Below are 13,155 nucleotides of genomic sequence, written 5' to 3'. Positions count from 1 at the left end.
ACTCCTCCAAGAGAAACAAGTCTCCCGAGAGTCCAAAAAGGCTTTTGCTCTCCCTTACTGTTTTTTCTCTCTTCCCAGAGCATCTCAGCAACAACCCCTGGAGAGATCTTCAGTCTATGGGAGATTGATGCTTTCTTGAGCAAGTGATTTCTCTTGCTGGATGTAAAAAGCATCTAACAGACCTGAATGCCATCTCCTCTTCCTTCTTTGTGTCTTGCCCAAAGCTATTCCCTTGGCTGTGTTGTGTGCATCCATCTTGCTAAGACCTCTCCTCCCTTCTGCTCTTGTCACAGAAATAGTGTGCTCCTTTCAGAGACCCTTTACCTAAGATCTTTAGTTTTTTCCAGGCATCTCTTATACTTGTCATCATGTGCCCACAACAACTGCCACCCCAGCTGCCCCAAAGGGCCATTCCAGCAGAAAGAGACCCTGCAAAACCTGCCCTGTTTCTCTTATTCTTGGTCCAACTGGCAGAGCTCAGCAGGCAGGCAAAGTGGCATTAACATCACTGGTGATGCCAAAAAACTTTAGTAGTTTCAGCATCCTTCCCGTCACAGGCAGAGTTGGACTCCATGGCACGAAGCTGCCCGCAGAGAGCTTGAAATAGCTCCTCTGCGGGCCCCTCGCTCCTGGCCATGGGGAGATGGGGTGTAGCAACAGCATGTGTTTCACTAGGGAGGAAAACCAGCCTGAAAGGCTCAAACTGCAAACTTAGAAAACAAAGCTACACCTCGAATCATAGGGAGGATGCTGCAGGATTTCTTGAGAGCGTTCTCTGTCTCCTCAAGAGGTTTGAGGTAAAATATAGCGTACTGCAAGAATCAATGAGCACGAAATGCTGCAAGCCCTCAAGTTGATTCATGAGTCTTCAGCCTCTGCATTGCTATGCAGCTGATCTATTTATTCAAACACCCCACAAACATGAAGCAATCCCTCAGAATAGTTTTGAACACCTTCCCTGTGCAATTGTTAGATTAAGTGAAATTAAACACACTTTAGCAGTCATAAAAACTGGGGCTGAAGTATTTTTCCTTCATGCTGCTGTTTCATAGCTCAGAGTTCTTTATTTGACATTCACACGCATGACACATTCCCTTTGAAAACCACCTTTTACTGTATTGTTTAGTTAGAAAATTTCCACAGTTTTGCATCTACCATTATGAGATGAATCTCGATGTCTCATTAAAATAACCTTGGCCATTCCTAAGACTACAATGCAAACAGATCACATTCTGCAATCCTATGTAATGCCTTATGTAAAACCACTTCACATTCCTTTTAAGGCTGGGACCCATCCAGTTGAAAGATGCTGCATAAAAAGCACATTCCTCAACATGCTTGACCAGAAAAGCAATGTGGTCAAGGGTGGAAAATAGGGAGTGGGAATCAGCTTGTGTTTCAGAGTCCATGCCTGGCAGTGTACAGTGTCTGCCTGTGTCCTGCAGCGTACATTTTGCACAACTCCATTTTTCTTATTGTGAAATGGCAATAGTAATACACTCCTGGTGCTGTTATTATTTAGGTGTACTTTCCAGTAGTGCTTCCAGCAAGAACTGAGAGCCAGCTGGGGAAGGTGGATTAAGGCTCAAATCACAAGGCAGGCTCTGGGAGCTCATTCTTCAGCAATATGGGATGGGAAGCTACACCCCCAGGTGTGAAGTGAAACTTAACCCAGCAAGGACAAAATTGTGGTTAATACAGGGAGGAGCCTTTGTGTTAACTTGCAGTCATCAGACTGCCTTTGGATCTGTAAGACGTTCTAGGAGCCAAGTCTTAATGTACCATCTGCTACTGGAAAACGAAATGGCCTCTTTCTTGTACTGTCATCTGATGGTTTGTCAAGAGCAGCAAATCAGTAGAGGAATCAGTAGAGGGAAAAGCAGCATTTGAACCCTCAGCCAAGGAAGAGAAAAGAAAAAGGAAGCAAACAGCTTGCTATCAGGAGTGCAGGAAGCTAATTTATGGGGGAAAGGTAATTGTTTTGTTAAAAATTGCTTGAGGAAATACAGCTCCCTAAAGGGTAAATAGTTTCTTCTTTATTCGCTGTGCGTTCAGGAAAACATACGTATTTATGTTGGAGAGAATGTACAGGATGTAGAAGGCTTTCAGAGTACAAGGGGAAATTAAATGCGAATCTCTTTAAGTTTGCAGTCCCATGCTCCCCTGTCTCCTGGAAGCAGGACAGGTTATGTTTTGGAGCCTGCTTCTGACACATGCCATTTCAAAAGAGCCTATCAATAAAACATCAATAAAATCAAATGCCATTGTGCAATTCTGGAGAGTCTGCATACATTGTCTTAGAGTTTAACCTAAAGCAATACACCGATCCTGACGAGTTATGCCACCGAGCCTGTGCTTTGAAGGAAAAGCTTACACAATCAGCAGTGCTGTTTCAGGTGCCTGTGTGTGGGATTTTTCAATGTGCTGGAGTAAGCTTAAAGCCCAGGCTCCATTTAAACTGAGAATCAGTATCCTGCTGCTTTGTCCATAGACTATATTGGACCTGCGTGCGCTATCTGACTGCTAAGGAGGAATAATTTGTTCTTAACCAATCCAGAGTCCTGAACACCAAATAGACTTGTACATCTGGCATCCATTTATTTTTTTCTACCTAACTTTTGCCAATCTATTTCCTGCATTCAGTATGTGGTGGTTTTTGTGTCTAGAACCATCACGTCTCTTTTTAAGCAGTCATGATTTTACATGCAGCAAATACTACTGCTAATTCCAGCATTCCTCTATGCCGTATCCCCACCTTTCTGTTTCTTACACTGTGTAGCACTCATTTGAGAGACCGTAGGTTGGTTTCACTCAGAATTTCAGCTGCTTTGCTGAGAATAATTGTTCTGCAAGGAGGGAAAGGCAGATACTGAATACTTTCCATCTTGCTGTTTCTCAGAAGCTTTTTTCACTTTAGGAGCTCAAGAAGGCAAGTTCCAACAAGTCTGAGTTAATTCTAATGAGTGACTATCATTGCACTGGCTGCCCACAAAGCTAAATACCATGGTGCTTGATTAGCCCATGAGAAGGATTACGTGATGTGGCTGCAAGATTGCAATCCAGATTGCAAAGGATGAGACTCACTGACACAGGGAGTCCTACCCAGTCTACATGCCCATTCCTTCAAGCTGCTACATCCTCCTCCTCCTCCTCTTGCATCTCGGAGCTTCTCTGGGAGTAGATCAGCTTCCAGTGCTCAGCTTGGAGGGGGCTTTTGCTATGGCAGCTGTGATAACCCCTACCAGGATGTAAAGGGAGGAGCAGCTCTGGTGTCAAAGATGGAAAACTCAATCCAGTGCTTGACAAAAGTATACATATGGATCTCAATATATGTTATATATGTGGTTTAGGCAAGTTGGGGGCTTTTCTCCTGTCTCAAACCAAGGGTCACAGCCTAAAAGCTATGTCTGCCCCCACACTTGTCTCTCCATAGTGAAGACATGGACATGTTACAAGGGCTCCAGAGCAGGCCACAAAAATGATCAGAGCGCTTATGAGGACAACCTGGGAGAGCTGGGGTTGTTCAGCTTGGAGAAGAGAGGGCTCCAGGGAGACCTTGTAGCAACCTTTTGAGTCCCTAAAAGTGCCGACAAGACAGATGGGGAGAGAATTTTTACAAGGGTACGGAGTGACAGGATGAGAGGTGATGGCTTTAAACTGAAAGAGATTTGGATGACAGGTAAGCAAGTTCCCTGTGAGGGTGGTGAGGCCCTGGCACAGGTTGCCCACAGAGGCTGTGGCTGCCCCATCCCTGTCAATGTTCAAGGGCTGGTTGGATGAGGCTTGGAGCAACCTGGGCTAGTGGAAGGTGTCCCTGCCCATGGCAGGGGGGGTAGTGTGAGGTGATCTTTAAGGTCCCTTCCAAACTAAACTGTTCTGTGACTCCAAGACTCTGTGACATGGCAGCCCGTGGCTCACCTCCCTTAGCGGAGGGTCACGATGTGCACCTCTAGACAGGCAGTGGGGCTTGCAGTCCCGCCCAGGCCCACAAGCAGCCCTGTGCAGAGGCACCTCCCGCCGCCTTTTCCCCGCCGCCGGGCCCCAGGGGAACACCGGCACCACATGCCCGGTCAGCGCCGGGCAGAGCGGCCTGCGGGCCCGGGCCAGGCCGCCACCGGCTGAGGGCCGCCAGGAGGGGCAGGCGGCGCAGCCCGGTGCAGCGGCGGGCAGCAGCCTCTCGGTAGCATCCTGACACACATTCTGCTAATGCTGAGGGGAGGCCCGGGCCCGCGGCCGGCGCGGGGCGGGCAGAAGAGAGGGGAGGGAAGGGCCACGGCGGTGCTGTCGGCCGCGCTGTGGCGCTGCGGCTTCGCGGAGGCCGCTGCTGTCCCGTCCCGACTCGACCCGTCCCGGCTCGGCTCGGCCGGGCGGTGCGTGCGTGGGGGCCGCGGCGGACAGCGGGGCTGCAGCTGGGGAGGAGCGCGGGGCTGCGGCGGGAGGAGGCGGAGGCGCTCCCTCTCCGGCGGGACAAAGGGCTGTGGGCGCGCAGGTAGGAGCCGGCCCGGCCTTGGTACGGGCCTGGCGGCGGGCAGGCGGGCTTGGCGGCTGCCCCGGCCGGCGGCGGGCGGGCCGCAAGAGCCTTCTGAGCGCCGAGGGGCCGGGACCTCCCCTCCCCACAACGGCCGGGGCCGCTGTTTCCCGCCGGGCTCGGCTGTTCGCTGTTGCCCCGGGGAGCCCTTGCAGCCGTTGCGGAAGGCGCTGCCCCTGCCGCCGGGCCGCTAGCGTTTGTGGCACCCGCCGGCTGCCTGCCTTTGTCTCAGCAGCCGCGGCCCAGCGCCCGCCCCGGGAGCTCTCCCTCAGCTAGCGCTTTCCGACGCAGGAGCCATGGTCCAGGTGCAGCGCTAGGAGCATCCGCGGCTGGAGGGACGAGGAAGAAAGCGACCGCGGCTCCCCTTTCCCCGGCGGGGGTTTCGCGGGGTAGGAGATGGAGCCGGCGGCCCGGCCGCGCGGGGATATCCAGAGGCGGAACCCGCAGCAGGACTACGAGCTGATCCAGCGGGTGGGGAGCGGCACCTACGGCGATGTCTACAAGGTGAGTTCTGCCCCGGGGCTTCTCCTCACTACGCGGCTGGACTCGGGGCGTCAAGGGACTGGCCGGACAGAGTGGCTCCTGAGTAACCAGTAGACTCGGGGCATCTCTGGTAAAGCATGTTTCCCTTCCTGTATGGGTATGGCACTTTAAATGAATTGACTTCTGCTTGTGGTGTTGGAGAAAAGTCCATCTTAATGGTCCCTGCACTGATTTCTTAGAAGTTTGAGTTGGTGGGTATTGCAGATAATGCTTTCCACGTTACTCTTAAACAAGGTAGAGGGTATATCTATGTACTGTACCTGTTTCCAGAACACATCAGTTAAAGCACCTGATTAAAAGAATGCAAGTTTATCCCTGAGGTTAATAATAGCACATGAAAGGCAGAAGCAGATTAAAGCTATTCAGATGCCGGGACAGAGTTACAGCTTGCAGTATAGTTAGCGCTACAAGTCCAATGGATACTCTTGAAATAGTGGTTACTGGTGCTGACATCGCTAGAACCACAGCCATGGGAAGCAGAAGGTGCTGGCATGGGGTCTTCCTCCCTATGTGCTTCTCTAGGAGAGATGAGCCCCTTCTCCAAAGGTCAGGGATGCCCAGCAGCTTTAAGGCTTGAGTTGCCTGTAAAGAAAGCCTCAAAAGTTTTTGGCCTATGTTTGGCAGACTGCATTTTCAGCTGCATGGGAATAGTGGCTGTGATGTTTTACTTTGTAGTGCTGTTGAGTGTGTTTAAAATAGACCTGACACAACCAACCGTACAAGAAGAGGTGTGTTACTCTGCCACATGAAAGGCAGAGGTAATTGCTCAAGCTGGGGGAGGGCTCTGTGCTAATGTTCAAATTGAAGTTTTATAGATGGATCTCATTCCTGTCACCCCTTTGAAATGGTTACTTATGGCCTTGGGGAGTTATTTTTAAAGCTTTCTTGGTGCATATTTACCTTATTTACCTTCCTTTTTTCTTTTTTTCTCCTTTCTTCTAGAGTGCTGTGCACAGATCAGTCAGCTTCCTTGCTGAGCACTTTTAATCTATCATTAAATCCTTTAAAAGGACATTTTGGGTTTCATAAACCCAAAACTCGGCATACCTTGAGCTACCTTGTTTGAGTATGTCTGCATAGTACAGGGCAGCATGGCAAGCAATAACTAGTTGTGTTGCAGAAAAGTATTTTTATGTCATCTCTTTGCTCTCTGTGGAAAAAGGAATACTCTGCTTCTCATTATCCTGGTAATTAGCAGAGAGTTGTGCTGACATGTCATACAGCTTCCGGTTCCGGAGCTGGTTTGAATGCATGGCTCTGCTCCGTGCCATGTAAACATATCCCCTTTAAAATCAAAACCACAACCCTCTCTCCTCCTTCTGTTCTTTGGGTTATGAAAAATGTGCCTTCGATTCCTGAAAAAGTTTCAGATGGGAATAAACCCAAACCTTCTCACAGTGCCGCCTGGCAAATAGAAATCAAAGTGTTTGACAGTCTTTTTAGATGTTGTTATGGGTCTAAACCAAGTATAAAATTAATGAGCTTAGTTTGAGAGCCTACATTTGTTTCTAGGTCACTGGTTTGTTCTTTGTTTTTATAAAGCCCTGCAACAGGGAGGAACCATATCAAGGGAATACTGAATTGGATGGCACTGGCTGTTATGACAAAGATGCAAAGCAGACTAATTTTTTTTAAGTCATTGATGTTGATTTTAAAATTAACTAAGGTAAACGTTTTTTTTCTTGGAAGGACTTAATGTGTAAACATTGTACTTTTATTCTTCTTAGCACAGATGGCACATCTTGTGCCCACTGAGGGCTGTCAGTAGTGTTTATAAAATGCATTTCTTAGTGAACATCCAACTGTTGTTATGTTGCAGAGCTTGGGCAAAGTTTGCTAGAGAGTGCTCTTAAATTATAATGGAATTTTCCTCTCACCTCTTCAAGAGGTTTCTCTGCTTCATTGCTACTAATGAGTCACCAGCACAGTTGTTTTTAGGATGTCTAAATGAGACGGGCTTTCTGACTGTGGGAGATCTGCCCCTTCCTCAGATGCTTTTTGGTGATGGTGGTTCGTGCCGCAGATTCTTCTTGGGCCATTTGGTAGCTTTTAGAGTAATTAGTACTTTTTTGGATGTTGAAGGTGGAGGTTAAGCAAATATTTGTGTTCACTATTAGGTTACAGAAGAATATTTAAGGCCTTTCTAAAAATCTCCTGCCCACTTCACTTTTCATTACTGCTATGGAAGCTTAAAACTGAAATGTGTTTTCTTAGTGTTTGTGGGGTTTTTTTTCCTCGTCTGTCACATGGCACACAATGGTTGATTGTAGGGTCGCTCATAAGTACTGGATTGTTGATGTTGGTTTGATATGTTTTTATTCCCCAAAGTGCATTTCAGGGTTAGGGACAAATCATCTGTAAGTAAACTATTCAGTGTGTGCAAGTAGATGCAAGTTTGTGTCTACCAGTCTTGGAAGTATAATTTCCATTATAATTCTAACATGTTAGTAGTCTAATCTGTCTTGGAGAAGCTTTTTAATTTCTTTTCAATAGAGGATATTACTGCTAAACCAATTGTAATCCATTGGAATAACTTCTCTCTCAAAGCACTGTATCAAGCTGTCATAAATGGTGGACTTCTGAACGAGGTTGTAATAATGAAGCTTGGGTACTCACTGGAACTTAATATACTGGCAGTATATTTTTTGTCCTAACTCTCTGTCAAATGGATAGTGTCCCTAGCATCATATTCCTTCACACTGCACAAGCAAGATGTTCATTTGGATTTCCTGGCAAGATTTCTGTTTTCTTCCTTGGTCATACAGATGAAAGTCTCACAGCAGTATCTTAAGAATGATATGTCTGGTCACACATCTACATGGTCATGCTGATATAGATGTTGTGTGTGTGGTTAATGCAGAAACATCCAGTTGACCAGTGTCTTAGAGCAGAAAGCTAAACCAGCTGCTAGAAACTGTAACTGGAATTTAATCTCTAGCCCTGGGAAGTGGTCTGTCAGATCCCCTCCCAGGTAAACTCCCATAGCATGGTTAGATGTTTGCCAGGATGGCTTTTCATGCCAGCATGACCTGTCAGTGAACCTGCAGCTTTTCAATAAGGCCTTGTAGTCTAGCTTGTATAAGGCCAGTTTTGATGACAAATTCATACCAGCAGCTCTATAAGTACGTGTGTCTGCAGTCCATGATATTTGCTGGAATTACTTGGATTAGTGTAAGTCTGGCCTGTTTTGGTTAGCTTGCAGAGTTTGGTTGCATCAGAACATCATGTTGTTAGGTTAAATGTGTTTGTAGATGGTAGTGTCCTGAAGGGACTTGGAAAACAAACGCTCTATTGGGGTGATAATTTCGTTGTATTTTACTGGGATTTCCTGTGTGGACTTTCCATGTAAGTGTTTATTAATGATGTGGAATAGGTTTAGTGGAGAGATTTAGGGGAATTGATACCCTGTGTCATGGTGAGAGACCCTTTGCATAAATAAGGATAGAGTGAGTGCCTTTACCATCAGCCTGTTGAGGGTACAAAAAACTTCCATTTGCTACTACCTCCTCCATCTCCTTCTCCTCCAGATACACAGGGCTTGGCTTTTTGTGGTTTTTAATGCAAGTGCCCCAAAGAGGGTTTTAACTGATCTTCAGTTTTGCAGAAGGGGAACAAAAGGGTGGCTTATGTAGACTGTCTTTTTGCATGCTCTTGTTTGGCAACTGAGCTGAAAGCTCGTGTATTGCACAGCCCAGCACCCTCCCCAGGCTGTTTTTGCGGGATGAATAGCTGGATGTCTGTCCTCACTGAGAGGCAATGATTAAATATGATCTTGAGCAGCAATTCTAAAGCTGTCTTGTTTGGGTTTTTCCAAGCAGGATTGTGAACAGTGCTGCATTAACATTTCTTTAAAAGTAAGCTCAGGGGGAGGAACATGGACCAAATTCATGGCAGAAACTACCTGTAAATGAGATACCTCTTAGTGAATATCATGGAAATTTCATTCATTCTTGAGTCACTTGCTCTGTCTCTCTTCTTCTCTTGGGATTTTTGTTTTTTTTTTTTTTTTTTAATCTCCTGCACCAGATAAAGGCATTAACTTAGAAGAAACCTGTACTGGTTTGCCACTCACTGGTCACTGCTGCAGGAAAACAGTGAGCAATGAAATTGGATCCTGACACACAGAGACTCTTTTGCTCAAATACAGTTCAAAAAAAGAGATATTTCTTTTTAAAAAAGGTTGCCAGGTTTCTTCGAGCAACCTGATCTACTGGAAGGTGTTCCTACCCATGGCAGGGGAGTTGGAACAAAGTGAACTCTAAGGTTCCTTCTGTTCTAAACCATGCTATGATTCTACGATAAAACTGGGAGACTGTACAATTTGAGTTCGATTTTGTTCGATTTTTTTTGTAGGGTCAGTATCTTATTTTCAGAGCTCTGGAGTATAATTCCTGGTGCTTTCAAAGGCTGTTAAGAACCTGAATTTGATATTTTGAAAATGATTCTTAGTGTCAGTCTAATTTCACAGATCACAAAAATTTACCAGTTGAAATGTTCTACTACATAAAGTCAAGAGGTTGAGAATGGGATGTTAAGACTTTGTTTCAATACCAGAGTGCAGTTATGGCTATGATAGTTTTTAGTCACATACTCCCAACTTTATATGAGTATCTTTTGGCAGATGCAGGCCAATTGCATTGGCCATCCCCAGCTCAGCACTTCTGCCCTGGTGAATATACATTGATTACATGTATGAATTACCATAAAACATCTGTCACATCAGGGGATTAAACACTTCTCCAGATCAAAGCTTTCTGGTTAGCAGTATTTGCTGTAGCCATATCTGAACTCTGCATACTCTTGTTTTTTCCATATGAAGGGTGATTAAAATGTCATCACACCAGTGCTATTGAGTTTGTTCTTATTGCTGGGGAGTTTCTCTTCTGGGAAATTGCATGCTTTCCTTTTAGGATGCAATCAGTAGGAGTTATCTATATTGCTGAGAACTAAGATGTTCAGTGGCTTATTGATACCCTCTGTTAGGATATTCATGAGTTGTAGATAAGCCCTTGCTTTTCCATTTGTAATAGTTGTAAATTTTTCTTGTTAAGAATTTGGTCTTTGTTGTTGTGGAATATTTGAAACTGTTTGACTTTAAATATTAATTCCTGTTGCTCATGTTTTCTGTTAATGGCATATTATGTGGTGGGAATAGAGTGTTTCTCCTTCTGTCTCTTTCTCCCTGTCTCTTACTTTCAAAATCAAGTAGTCTCTAAAATCTTAAAAATAAGGTCTGATTACTTTTCCAGCTCTTTTGAAGAGTGTTGTCCTCATGGGTTAGGTCTGCAGAGGAACTAAAGAAAGAGTGGTAGCAACATTTCAGTGTACTTCCATCAGCTAGTAGTACCAAGGCTGTTCTCAGTGTCTCTTAAGCCACTGAGGAAAGCAAGGGTCTGCTCTGTTGAGTTTATTGTCCTATTGGTATCAGCCTTGTCTGTGATGTAGTCTTCAGTTGTGTTACTACTGCCTAATGCTCTTCCTTCAGGTGACATGTTGCTGGGTAGATGATTTTGTTGTTTATTCATGGTACAGTCTGTGAGGGACTTGCACAGGAAGGAGTTAAGGAGAGCACATTCTTGTCCCCGGAAGACACAGTGATCATTTTCATTTACAACACACTTGGATAATGTGGAATGCATTCAAGATTTCCAGCATGAGGTGTCTGAGTGATTCCCAGTTCGTTCAGCAGAGGTGCATGGTAGGAGTACGCAGCTATCCATGTTGGAGAGAGCGGCTCTTCCTGTTCACAAGGCTGTGACGGAGTTTGCCAACGTATTTCGCTGACACCAGCAACTGTCCGTCCGCTCTGCAGCTGGAAAAACAAATACGCTTGCTACCTTTAGTCATGTTTGGCACCTGGCTTCTTGGCTGTGGCTGGATGTAAAAAGAAGCAGCAGCATCAGCCAAAGGTGATTCCATTTGAGAACAGGACAAAACAGGTAGATCTCCATATTCATAAATGTTCTTCAACTCAAGGCAATGTCGATCCCTTACATTTCAGACTGCAAAGACTTTCTGACATTGCCATTCTCTTAGGTTTTCAGATGTTATTTTTCTTCAAGAAGCTAGAATAATTATTTCCCAATTTCTGAAGGATTCCTAGCAATAAGAGCAGTCACACAAATGAGGTTTGGTGGATACAGCAGACTTTGATTTGTAGTTTATGGCAGTTTTGGTAGACCTAAGGGAATTCTGGGGTGAATGAGAGGGTCAGGGTATTTTGTTCAAGATTTTGGATTTGTAATCTATAAAAACCAGATAGTACCCAGCTTTTAATGGGAGTAGGTAAATAAGTCAGACCTGACCCTGACAGTAGTTGAAAAATAGGAAAAGGCAATTTATTCTACCAGTCCTTCCACAAATCTTGTGGAGCATACCTGGTATGGTATGAAGTGGTATTGTAGACATCCTTTATCTGAACTTACCATTTGGACTCACCAAATAGAGTGACCTTTCTGACAGGTATATTTACTCTAATTAGCATGAAGGGGGGGGGGGGTGGTCTCTCTATGCACCACCTTGTTTTTCCCCAGGCTGTGGTTTGCTAGGCTGGAGGGCGTGTTTACACACGCAGCGTTACTACAGCTCTCGCCCCCTTTCCCTTTTCTCACTTACGGAATCTGTTCAAGAGTGATTTGTCTGAAAAATTGGAGTCCTTTCGGTTTATCAAAATAGCAGAGCCACTCCTTTGAGAGTAAAACACCTTTTAAGTCTATTCTTACCAAACCAGCTCTGCTAAATCAGTATATTCATCCATGGGATAATATTTAGCCTGTTAGTATCATTTTGAGAGCCAGATCTGCCTGCTCATGTATCCCCCTGCAGCTGGCCTGCAGGAAATGTCTCCATCACATGAAGACCTGAGCTGTCAGGAGCTCCTCGCATATGGAGGCTGGATAAACTGCTCTTCCTTCATAGATTGTTTGGGGGAAAACTTCAGTGTTGGGTACAGAGAGGTTTCCATTCTACTCTTCAGTTTTCTAAATTCCTTCACCCAAGCGTTAGCGTGGTGGGTAGTGTCTGCAAGGACCTTCTCAGCTGCTCAAAGAGCCAAAGCTTACCTTGCCCTGTGGCAGATGTTAAAAACACTGTGCTGAGAAGCCCCAGCTTGACCATATCTCTGGAGCTCTCGCACTCCTTTGGTGAAAAGAGCACACAACAGAGCAAGGAAAGGAATTGCTTCCTGGCTGCTTTTTCAGTCAGGACCGGAGGTATGGAGCAAATCTGTTTTGTGGGTGCTGCTCCCATCATGCCCCTGTCATATCTCACAGAAAGCAATTCAAGAGAGGATTTCCTTACCTATATGTATTAGGAAGATGCCAAGGCAATAGGGAAAGGGCTATTATCTTATCTCTGGGTTAGTGACTGCTAACAGAGCTGTTGGACACAGGATGACATGTTCTTCTCAGCTGTGTCAAGAGGTAGTCAAATTATGGGACTAGTGCATTTAGCATCATCTCAAAGTTGCTCACTTTTGAGACTGCGGGACACTAAGATGTGGTTTTTGCAGATGCTGGTCAGTACATCATGAGCAAGCAGTAAAAAATGGAAAAATTGTTGCAACAGAGGAAGAATAGGAAGTGCCAAGGCTTTTCTTCTAAAGCCTTTGCCTCTTTAAATACATTTCCCTAGTCTTTTATCCTTTGTATTGCTGTATTCGTTTCTATTGTTTTGTCTGCTCCTGAAGTTAGTAAAAAGTGCATGCAAGATGCGGTCAGGGATACCTCACAGAGCTTTGAACTGACCCACAGTGCTGGTGACCAGAACTGCTGCTACCATTCTGTGATTCTGTGAGTTACTGAAGTGATCTGTCAAAAAGGCATCCTTAGGCCATTTTTTATACTCTTCTCCAAAATCTGATTTTGTGTCTTCCACATGAATATAGTGTATAGAAGGCTCATGTTTTCATAGAGACGAGTGATATTTCACTGGACCTTTCCAGAAAGCTGAATGAAACCTATTTTGAGGTTAGTGTGAACAGCTGGATTTGTAGCCTGTTGAAATGTGAATATTGAGACATTCCAGAAAGGCAGGTGCTGTTTCTCTTCACACAGCAAAGAGGTCATTGCAGGGTGACTCTGTTG

The 13,155-nt window shown here is 45.3% G+C and overlaps 1 protein-coding gene across 5 annotated transcripts in view; it reads left to right on the top strand.

The window, feature by feature from the left end:
- The first annotated feature begins 4,307 nt into the window (after window positions 1-4,307).
- Window positions 4,308-13,155, top strand: part of MAP4K5 (mitogen-activated protein kinase kinase kinase kinase 5) — a 71,813-nt gene continuing 62,965 nt past the window's right edge. For 4 of the 5 annotated variants that reach the window (XM_061998563.1, XM_061998564.1, XM_061998562.1 and 1 more), the window contains exons 1-2: window positions 4,308-4,489; window positions 4,820-5,032. In XM_061998563.1, the coding sequence (XP_061854547.1) occupies window positions 4,925-5,032 (108 nt within the window). In that variant the 5' untranslated portion in view covers window positions 4,308-4,489; window positions 4,820-4,924. Of the gene's footprint in view, window positions 4,490-4,763; window positions 5,033-13,155 lie in introns of all 5 variants that reach the window. The other variant, XM_061998561.1, reaches the window with a different exon arrangement.

The sequence above is a fragment of the Colius striatus genome, chromosome 6 (genome assembly GCF_028858725.1).
Source record: "Colius striatus isolate bColStr4 chromosome 6, bColStr4.1.hap1, whole genome shotgun sequence".
NCBI classification, from domain to species: Eukaryota; Metazoa; Chordata; class Aves; order Coliiformes; family Coliidae; genus Colius; species Colius striatus.
Note: the sequence above shows the minus strand (reverse complement) of the source record. Positions and strands in the feature narration are given on the sequence as shown.